Consider the following 11,793-nt stretch of genomic DNA (forward strand, 5'->3'; position numbering starts at 1 on the left):
CCCCTTTAGAACCCTCAGATTGTTTTTCAGAGTCCATAGTCTCTCATGGTTCACTTCCCCTTCCAATTTCCTTCAATTCCCTTCTCCTCTCCATCCCCCCATGTCCTCCATGCTATTTGTTATCTCCACAAATAAGTGAAACCATATGATAATTGACTCTCTCTGCTTGACTTATTTCACTCAACATAATCTCTTCCAGTCCTGTCCATGTTGCTACAAAAGTTGGGTATTCATCCTTTCTGATGGGAGGCATAATACTCCACAGTGTATATGGACCACATCTTCCTTAGGGAATGGATCAGTTTCTTATGTTAACTTAGGAGCTGCTAATGTTTTGATGGTGATGTTTTGATGGTGTTGAGACATCTTAATGAAGAACAAGGTGCATCGGGGTGCCTGGGTGGCTCAGTGGGTTAGGCATCTGCCTTTGGCTTGGGTTATGATCCCAGAGTCCGAGGATCGAGTCCCACATCAAGCTCTCTGCTTGGTGGAGAGTCTGCTTCTTCCTCTGCCCCTCATCCCACTCGTGCTTTCACTCTCTCTTTCAAATAAATAAATAAAATTAAGAAAAAAAAGAACAAGAGGTATCCTTCCATTTGTTCTTTCAGAAATGTTCAATAGATTTCTTCATTCAGATTTTGAACACATCTTAAGTTTATGCTTAGGTATTTTATCTTCTTTGTTGCCTTTGTAAATTGGGTTTCCTCATTTAAGCATCTGCTTTATATTGAGTTTGAGAAAATTATACTGCCCCTTTTCCTCCCTTGCCCCAGATACCTCTAGTTTGATGCCTGAACCAGGTCTCCATGAGTATGTTGGGGACCAAACTTGGAGCAAGTCCAAATGAAGATTGGATTTATGATTTATGATTTTGCTTAATGAGCAAAGTTAACTGCTTAATGCAGTTAATTCACTGATACCTGGGGAGAAATATATGTGACCATTTGTCTCTCATGCAGATGTGTACTTTGTTCTGTTAGACTGTGCCTAATCTTATGTGGATGTGAAGACAGAACATAAGTAAATAATAGGAGTGCTAGTTTAAGTGTGGAGGTCAGGAAAAGAGCTGATTGCCTCTGTTTTTTAGATTCTTAGTCTTTTTATTGCTAATGACTGGTCTAGTAGAGCTTCATTAATAGAAATGAGGATGAAAATACTTCACTGTAATCCATTATGACAGAGGCTATACTGGAACTATAAGAGAGTTTTGTTTGCCTTGAAGTGCCAGGGAAAGCCTTGTGCCTCACTCAAAGGAGGCCTTTAAAGTGGGCCTTGAAAAAATGAAACAAGTTGGAATCGGGAGGGAGCCAAACCATAAGAGACTCTAAATCTCACAAAACAAACTGAGGGTTGCTGGGGGGAGAGGGAGTATGGGCGGTTGGGATATGGACCTTGGGGAGGGTATGTGCTATGGTGAGTGCTGTGAAGTGGGTAAGCCTGACGATTCACAGACCTGTACCCCTGGGGCTAACAATACATGATATGTTAATAAAAAAAAAATAATAAAGTAGCCTTGAATGAGGAAGAGTTTTCCAGGAGCAGGGACTATCTGGGCAGAGTGCTGCCTGAGTAAAAAGCTCGGGGGTTTTCAGCACAAAAACACTTTTTTCATGAAAAGTCCATGGAGAGGTCAGGTGTGGAGCTGTTCAGGAGTGGAGTGCTGGGTGAAGGTAGGGAGTGACTGGGCTGGGATCAGTGTGGTGAGGATATGCTGTGTCAAGGTGATGATCTGCAATGATAAGGAATTGAAGTTTTTTCCTGGAAATCAGTGTTTCTCAAACTTGGTGGTAAGCAAAGTGCTAATGGCATTGTGGGCTATCATTTTGTGCATTATTTGCTAAGTTTCTTCTGTAAACATGACAGATGAAGTTTCTGTATAATCAATTTATCATGATACAGCTACTCACTAAAGAATTCTAAAATTTAGTGTTTGTGTTCATTTTAATGTAGCAGACTTTATGATGCCCCCAGAAATCAATTTTGTATATTAATGCTTTATCACGGGTTGTCAAATGAGAAGTACTTTTGGTGTTCTGAGACTGCAGAATATAAAAGAAATGCATTCTTATAAAAATATGCTATCTTTGTTTCCTTTGAGCATTAAAGAATCCATTATTAAGGGATTAAATTTCACTAGTTTTATTTGATCTTTGATCTCTGATAAGTATATATTTTTAAAAAGGTGACTAATAGTTTTAAGCTGACTAATTACACTTGATTTGAACAAAAATCCGTTAAAATAATTTCAAGTACTGAACTGATAATTTGTTTGGTTTGAATCTGTATTAACTATAGCTGTATCTTTCCATTTTTCGATTTAATGAAGTTAATCAGTCTTTTATGTAAGTGCTCTTTGTTAGTGTTTTTATCTTCCCTTATCTATAATTCAATGAGAAGTGTAATTTTTAAAAGCAATGTATTCAGACAAGGGTATTTATGCAAGTTTCAGACAGAAGCTTAGTCATAGCCATTGAACGCAATGAACAATATGAATTAAAAAGGATATGAACCATCTTTAAAATGTAAATGCATGGCTGTGCCTTCCAGCAAATCAAGTTTTACAGTCCATACATATTTGTTAAATATTAGTTGTTGAGTGAATAAAAATATTAAGATTAAAATTGCAAATGTAAAATGGGAACAAAACATTTTATTGCTCTATAAGGTATTTTCTGCTTCATGTATTTCATTCTGAATTACATTTCTTGGTGGTTCTGTGTTAACTTTGATTTACTTCATATCCTGCTTATATTTGCATAACTATCTCTGCAAGGGAGTTGTCCTGAGTGTTTCCCTCTGTGCTTTGGTCTTTCCCCTCTTGTCCATGGGGGACATATTCCAAGCCCCCCAGTGGATGTCTGAAACTACAGATAGTACTGAACCCTGTATGTACTATGTTTTTTTCCTGTACGTACATAACTTTGATAAAGTTTAATTTATAACTTAGACACATAAGAGATTAAGGAATAATACCCAATAATCAAGTAGAATAGTTATAACAATATATTGTAATAAAAGTTTTGTGAATGTGGTTTCTCTCAGGATAGTTTATTGTCCTATATGTACCCTTCTTGATGATGTGAGATGATAAAATGCCTCTGTGAGGAGATGAAGATAGGTGCATGGTAGGCATTGTAACATAGCGTTAGGTTATCGTAGACCTTGTGACAGTATGTTAGGAGGAGGATCATCTGCTCCCAGACTGCAGTTGGCCGCAGGGAAAGTGAAATTGTGGTTTAGGGTGTAATGTTGTACCTTCTTGCATATAGTTGGCTCTCAGCATTTATTGGATTGCACTGCCATTCTGCCTTATTTTTAAAACATGTATTCTTTGAAAATGCCTCAGATTATCTAATTGTAGTCATCTTAACCTCAATACTTATTTGCTGCCTTTCAACTGACAGTTTTATGTGTAAAGCATGACCTTCTTAAAAGTTTGTGCACTGTGCCAGTGAAGGAGTGATTAACTGTATCAGGAAAGGCTTCCCAGAAGTACTGACATCTGAACTGAGCTATGACGATGAGTACCAGGCAGAGAAGGAGAAGTCAAAATCAGTCAGGCAAACCATACAGGGTGGAAAAAGGCCTCCAGTCAGGTAAGGCCACATGTGGCCTCTGGGAAGGGGAGCACCTAGATGCAAGTTATGTCCTGCACAGCTCTGCAGCGCTGCAGATTTGTGAATGCCAGAATGTGCCATGACTTCAGGCTCTATTTATATGGGTGGCAATTTTGGTAATTTATCATCTTGTCCCTGAAAGGTCAAATTTGTTGTGTTATACGGTGGACTAAAAGAGCACTAATTCATGAGGCACTGTTTTTATTTCAGAAAAACCTTCTTCAAAATACTTTTTAAATTATTTACTTAAGTAATCTACACCCAACATGGGGCTCAAACTCATGACCCTGAGATCAAGATTTGCATGCTTCTCCTACTGAGCTAGCCAGGCAACCACAAAAAATTTTTTTTAACCACAAACACTGGGGTTTTAAAACATGAAAATGAAGGAACTGAGTCTCAAGTACTTCATATTTCTGGAAATCAACTTTTAAACACCTTTGTAATACTGTCATTTTATTTTATTTAAAAAAATTTTTTAGTTCATTATGTTAGCCAACATATAGTACATCATACGTTTTTGTTGTAGTGTTCATCTATTCATTAGTTGCATTATAATATTCAGTGCTCATCCCAACATGTGCCCTCCTTAACACCCATCACCCTGTCACCTCATGTTGTCATTGTATTTCCATTGCTTAGTAAGAAAAAGATTGTAGTTTGGTCTTCCCATTATTATTGGCCTCTCAACCACAGTTGTCCAAGGATGGTTTTTGACACATTGAAATGTTATTTGATGGTGTTACTTGATAAAGCCTACCTTTTTCAACACGGCTGCTGTTTTTAACCCCAAATAAATTTTGCCATATCTATATACAGCACTTAAAAAAAATAAAAAACAAAAAACCCAACCAATCCAGCTTTTATTTGTTTCTCCCAGATACCTCCATGCCAGTCAGTACTGTTTACATTACATTCAGTTAAGCATCTGCTCCTCTTTTTGTTTTTAATCTTCTAAACTATATTTATCCTCTGTATATGTTATTGAGTTTAAAAAATCACCCCAAGAGTGATGGTTTCATGCAGTTAATGCTCATAGTTTTCTTCCTAAAGAGATACTGAAGTTCAGCATCTCTTTACATCTCTACATTGATAAAAGCCATGTTACAAATTATCCTCTAACTTCATCCTGTTCTCCAAAGATTGGCTGTGGTTTCCCATAGATTCACTATTTGTGATTCAAGTGGCATTTTCCTTTCTTCTCCCTCAGTGTCATGATAGTGAACCTTGGGGTTCACCTCAGGTCATTTGAACCCTCAGAGATTTCAGGTGCTGCATTTCTTTCAGGAGCTTGCATTTTTCACTGACTTTAAACTTTCACAAAACTCCTCCATTTTTAAGCCCCATCTATCTTTCTAATTGAAAAATATGCCTAGTTGAAAATACCAAATCAAAAAATATAGCTAGTTGAAAACAATAAAGTCGCAATTTCTTTCCACTTAATAACTGCTACATAGTATTTTACACCATAAAAAAGGACTCTGGTCAAAATATATTTTGGAACCAGTAGGCCAAACATTCAACACATGTGTTTTTCATTTCACTGTTTACAGCTTTTCATGTGCCAGTGTGAGTTCCCATAAAGAGTGCATATGTGGAGCAGCTCCCAAATGCATTTACCCATGGGACCATTAGGGCTTTTTGGGAAACCCTGAACTGTGCTGTCATTTTGCATTCATTCCTCCCACTCCATGCCTTTCTCTGACTTCTTTGTAGCCTAGCCTCAACACTATTATTGGAGTGAATTTTGGCTTTCCTTAGAGTCTCTCAGATCTATACCTTCAGAGCTTTTGGTCATCATCTCACACCAGTCGGTGTCTCTGGGCCTTCTCTGGTCTTGAATGTGTACTTGCTTTGGCTTGGAATGCCATGCCTCCATTACTTCTTCTCTGAAAAACTTACCCTGATGCCCTCAGTGATTTACTGTGTCTTTCTTCCTCCTCTCATGTGAGAACATACATCCATTTAATTCATTGAAATTATTTGTTGAGCATATGTACTTTTTGTGAGACTAAGTGGAAGTCCTAAATATTAAATTGAAGAAGTTTGGAGCATAATTGAATTTTATATGTATCTTTGTCTTTTTATTTTCTTTCTCTAGTGTTCTTTTAAAGATAACAACATCCGTTCCTTATTAAAACCTTTAGAACTGGAACTACAAAAGACAGTCCATACGTACTGTGGAAAAATTTACAAAATATTTATCAAACAGCTAACAAAAAGCATACAGGACCGTTATGATAGACCTTCAAAGGAAAGGTGATCCTTGGTAACCATTAAATCAAGTGAATTAAAACAACAAAATATCAGAGGACATGCATGAAGGAATGGTCTTGGATGAAGTATTCAGGAAGAAATTATTCATCTACAGAACAATTGTTTCTCCTGAAGAAGTTAAATGAGCATATATTCATGTAATGAAGAATAAAGTAAAGTCTTGGACTCCAACAAGAAGACATTTTTGATCTCTGATGTTTTGTAATGCTATTTGCCATCAGTCCAGTATTGATGAAATATTTTTGAATGGTTTGTAGCCTGCTTTGGTTGACTCTTCTCAAGTGAGTAGGAACAGTAGGGGTGTATGGATGGAGAAAATGTACCTCATACACAGTGAAAACACTCAAACTGTGAGTATAGCAATAATTTTATGTCAGCACTAACCTCACTTTAAATGTGTGACAGAAAGTTTACAGAAACAGAGTATGTTCTGTTTCTAATGCAATGTGATGTAACTGATGTAATCATTGACAATCGATGTGTGCCTTTATACATTTCATCTCTGTTTTAAAATATTCCTGTGACAATCATGTTAAAGTTAGATTATAAGTAAGCTGCATGTTTAAAACTGAGCTGTATAAGAAAATGGGAAAACCATAAAAATGTTAGGAGTTATAGTTTGTATGTGTTTGTGAAATGTAGTATTTTCATTTGTATATGTTAACTTGTGTTGCCAAACTCAGATCTGAGATTGTTAAACAGATATTTTTGGAAATTTTCATCACTTTAAATGAAAATTTTCAGCTTTACTGGGCATTCTGGAAGCAAAAAATACGCTGATCATAAAGTGAGAATGGAGCTTAGTATACTTACATGATTATGGAAAATGTGATGGACCAAAACACATAAGCTATATACTTCCTGTGAACAGTAATTTTAGTTACAATGAAGCAGAAAAAAGTGATCCGTTTAAACTTTTTTCTTCTACCTCAAAATGGTTTTGCAAGATATTTTTGAAGAAGCAAATGTAGAGAGCCTTACTTTTAAGTCAGTTAGACAACTTTTGTGGATGATTTGGATTAAGAAGATTGTTATATCTGAGTATAGAAAAAGTAGTTTTGATTGGGTTAATGTGCATATCTTTCTTTTTTTAATATCACTTAAGACATTTTCTTAATCTCAAAGAGAAGAAAAATATTACTTAGTGTTCTTGACTGCTCTCTCTAACATAACTAGATTCTGAGTACTTGGCATGTACTATGCTGTGCCATATATCTGACTTTATTAAGTGCTATGTGGTTATTCTTTTTACTTTTTGAAATTTTAATGCTTAATTAGAAAAGGAAAAATCATGAAGGAAAAAAAACCACTTATGTGAAAAAAGTGGTGATTGGCTTTATAGTGTCCTCTGTGGAGACGTGGCATACGCAGAAAGACATGGTCAGTGCAGTTGTCCCCTGTCTTTTGCAGTTCAGTCAGGGCAAATTGAGAGAGGAAGGTGTAAAAAAGGCAAATTAGAGCACTCTTTGAACAGATGCTTTTAGAGAACACAATCTGTATGTCTTTGACAGAATGTCATGGTGAATATAAGCACTTGTGAACTGTGCTGACATTGAGTTTACTGAGTAGAAAATGAGAATCCTAGGATTTTGAAGTTTGGAGGATATATATCAGACCATTTCTAATGGTCTCCGAAAGAAAACTTGGCCTGTCTAGATTAGACTCTCGAGGGGGCTTGTGAGCATGGATCCCTGGGCTTCCCCTTAGACTTCTTGGACACTGTGTCTAGGAGAGGGGCTGCAATTGTTTTTTAATGAAGAGATTTAAAAACTACATAAAAACAGAACAGTACAGTGGTACTCACTGCCCAGCTCAAACACTTAAATATTTTACTGTATTTGTGTCATCTATTCCTTTTCCCTTCACTGAAGTATATTAAAGAGAATGCCAGATAGTCTGTTATTTTTCTGCTATGAGTACTTTGGTAACTACGATGACATCATACCTCCTTTGACTTCATTTACTTTCCATTCCTAAGCAAATTTCCTTAGTTGTCTTCAATGTTAGATTAGGGTACAAATATAAGTTATCTTATGATTCTATTTTTAATAAGCATCTCAGATGATTTTGATGTAAGCTAGTTTGGGAACTACTGGGAATCATTTTGCCAAGTTGAAGGTTGAAGTTAGGATACCATAATTCTTGGCACAGTTAGTAGATTATAAATGTGATTCTGAAATATTAGAGGAACTGGGGTTATTAGCATGATACGGATTTATATTATTAGTAAGTTTCTTAGGTTTAATTTCCTCAGTGAACAGAGAATCTCAGCCCCATGGGCTCTAATAATGGGGGTGGGGCTATGTAGATTGTGGTCATGATTTAATTCAACTGGACTGTATATCTCTGGTCTCATGTCGTGACTTATTTCACTGTCACACACTCCACTTTGTGGATCAGTTAGAAGGTTTTTTGTCTGGTTTTATTCAGACCTGACCTAATTGGGCATTTTACCATAAATTCGGATATGGTAAAAACTTTCTACTTAGGGACTATATTTATCTAAAATTTAGAATTCATAGAAAATCCATAACAATAGTAAAATGAGTTTTCTGAATTTATCCTTAGATATGGTAACTTTTTCTTTGTGAATTCCTAAGAAATGCTATTCTCAGCATTAATGAGGTTAAATATATATAACAACTTAGAGAATATATTATATTTCTTTTCATAAAACAGTATATCTATGCAGTTTATATAAATTACATTATGTATTCTTTGAGTCTTTGTGTTAGAACAACCTCAACTATCTCTGGGCTGACGTATTACCAAAGTTGAATGATTTCAAAATGTAGTCAGACTTTATTTGTATGAAGTAGCCATCTTAAAAGAACTTGGAAACCTTTAGAAAATATATAGTGACTTGCTTTTTAAAGCAATACAGTTGCTTTTTTTTCCCCCCTTGTGAAGAATAGTTCATAATGTATAAGGTAACCCAGTTATCTTTTAGACACTTTAGAACCTGAAATAATACTATTACCGCTTATTCATTGCTTTTTCGTTCTTGCCTCCTGTCCGATGTTACTGGTATAATGGCAAGAAAACAAGTCTGTGTATTATACCTGGATTCTTTTCTTGGTTTGGGACCTCAGGCATATCTGTTCACCTTCTCTGTGCCTTAGGTTTGTAAACAATCAATATGTTCTTCCAACCTCATGAGTCTCAGAAATCATAAGTCAGAAAGTATCGTGACCCAACAGAGATAATGGAGTTGAATGCATTCTACATGACTGATACATGCCACACAAGAGCATTAGTGTTGAGTTCTGTTTTGCCTCCTATACAGATCATTCTGTTTCCTAAATGTTTTCTGACATGTATCTCCAGTAAGAATTTGCTTATATTATGTAAGGAGGAGTTTTTAAGGAAGAGAAAGCAGAGAAGAAAGGAGTGATTATAAATGAATGATTAAAAAAAAAGAAGAAGGAAAAGAGAGAAAGTGAGAAAGTAAGGATCGAGAAGGGAATAAAAGTGAGAATGGCAAAAAGGCAGAGTAAGAGAAAAGATGGAATGAGAATGGGGAAATCGAGAAGTGGAGGTGGAGAGAAATGCTGTGGAAACTGTCACTTTTTGAATTGTAGGCCCCCCACCCTGTACCACTGTCTGCCTGCCTTCGGTTTCAGTTCATGAGGCACTCCAGGGTCAGGAAGGGTGCTGGCTTTCATGGAGGCAAGTAGCATAGCTACTTTGGTTTGATTCATCAATACTAGAGATCTGTTCTAGTCACTTTACTCACTGATCTAAATTCAGTGATAATGATTCAACATTTTATTTCTTTACTGGATCCCAGTTTGTGAGCAAAGACCTATGGAAATATGAAGACAGATACCCTCTTTTTAATGTTGTTGGTTTAGTCATGCCAGTTGTTGGATTATGCAAGATTAACCACATGGATTCACACAGGGGAGACTGGGATGGAGGGGATGGTTTGATTGGGTCTGAAGGGGCCCCAGGAATCTATTACAGCAGTTTTCCAGATGATACTGATACGAAGCCAGATTTGGGAATCACTGCTCTACCTTGAATGGCAGCTTACACAGTAAATCATATCTTTTGATTCTTCAGTAGGCATACTTTCAGTTGAACTGTTATAAATGGATTCAAGGCAATAGGAAGACAGGAGAAACACATTGAAGGGAAAAGCCTGAAAAGATACTGTTCAGTGTCTTTGAGAAGTTTGTATTCTAAGTAATAAATACCTTAATAGTAATCAGAACCTCTTTAAGTATTTTAGAAAGATCATGGATCTGTTTTTTAAATAGCTTTTTTGATTCCTTAGAGTAAATAGAGAAGGATAGTAGTGGTGCAATATGTCAGGTATCGGGCCAGTTATCCATTTATTAAATGTACTTTCAAGTGTCTTAAAACAATTGCCTTACTGCATTTTAATATTTAATAAAAGTAGATTGATGATTTGTACTGTAACAGTTATCCTTTTTACATTGCCAAAGCAACCCTTTTATGCCTCTTAAAGTCTGGCTAAGTTGTTCTGGTGTTTGCTGTTTCCTAATTCACTGAACAGGAAACGAGATTTCTAAAATCAAGTTATATAAACTTAAGTCTATATGGCACAGGAATGTTTTCTTTTAAAACTGAAATGAGTATGATATTAATTCAGATGTCTAAGAGTTAAAGAGCATGAGAAGAATGTGGAATAGCATGTTGGACTAGGCAATTAAAAATTGATTAAAAAAATGTCAAATTTACTTTTAAATGGAAAACAATGTCTTGTCACCTCATCTCTACCAATAATTCCAAAGGTCTAAAAGGATTATTTCTTTAGAATTTTCTGTAAACTCGGTTTTTAAACAAAAGAGTGCCTTTGAAAAAATAGGGGAAAAAAAAAGAAGTGAAAATTTCTCTTCCTACCAATACTATGAATGCTGTTTGGAGGGTCTGTGGTCAGGGTTTTTAATATCAAACTTAAGAACTGATGTAGAGCATTTGCTTATGTTTGGTTTATATATACAATCTGAATTTATGAGCATATTCACTCACATAATACCATAGTGACTCCTTATAAAACGTGAAGGGAACCCATCAGTTTTATTTTCCATTTAAAAAGTAAACTGACTTTGACTATGATGGCAAATAGCTGTTTTCAACTTTGTATAAAATCTCTTCAGGGAGTATTGGAATGTTATGCAAAAGTAATTCAGGGCTTATTGTATACCTGTAGAATATGTCATCCATTCAAGACTTAGCAGGACCCACATGCAATATGCATTGTCAGTATTTGAGAGCTGGACCAATGGTTTTTGATGGATGTCATAACAGAAGATCTGTGAAGATTGTGGTTTGCACCTGTTCCTGAAATAAAAAACTGGAAAAGGTTGCAGGTGTTTCAACTTTTCACAGGCATTTTGCATAAATATATTAATATTTTGAGTGGTAATGATTCTAAAACTGCAGGAAGGCCTGTTGGTGTACTGTGATATGTAGAAATCACTACCTTTAAACTGCTTTTTACCTTAAAATATGATGTTAGTATAATTTTGGTATCTTCTCCAAGTATTTTGTGTATCTTAAAATTTATTAAAGGGGAATAAGGTTATAGATTTGGATGTAACCTGAGAATAATGGAAAGTTGCTTTGTTCTGTATTGGTGGAGTTCAAGTCATCTTTTTCTTGAGAAACTGTATTGCTGTTTCTAAATAAACATATACTCCATAAATGTTTAATGTCTTCAAATGGCGTGTCTGAACTATTCTAACAATCAAAAACAATTTTGGAATGTTTAGGTTTGGGATGCCTGATAACCAGGAGCCTAGGCAGTGGGCAGTTTCTGGAGTATTTCTGCAGCCGATCAGTGTCCTCAGGAACTGAGTACTGTCTGTTTTTCCATTACCATTCTCACCACGTGAGCTTGGTCTCACCACATGGCCATAGAGTGACAGCT

At 35.9% G+C, this 11,793-nt stretch overlaps 1 protein-coding gene across 2 annotated transcripts in view; it reads left to right on the forward strand.

The window, feature by feature from the left end:
• GXYLT1 (glucoside xylosyltransferase 1) overlaps positions 1-11,572 on the forward strand; it is a 54,407-nt gene extending 42,835 nt beyond the window's left edge. For both annotated transcript variants that reach the window (XM_045072975.1, XM_045072976.1), the window contains one exon: positions 5,719-11,572. In XM_045072975.1, coding sequence (XP_044928910.1) covers positions 5,719-5,880 — 162 coding nt within the window. In that variant the 3' untranslated portion in view covers positions 5,881-11,572. The remainder of the gene's footprint in view (positions 1-5,718) is intronic.
• The last annotated feature ends 221 nt before the right edge of the window (positions 11,573-11,793 follow it).

This window comes from Mustela putorius, unplaced genomic scaffold (genome assembly GCF_011764305.1).
Source record: "Mustela putorius furo isolate JIRA1106 unplaced genomic scaffold, ASM1176430v1.1 tig00537227_pilon_pilon_pilon, whole genome shotgun sequence".
Classification (NCBI taxonomy): Eukaryota; Metazoa; Chordata; class Mammalia; order Carnivora; family Mustelidae; genus Mustela; species Mustela putorius.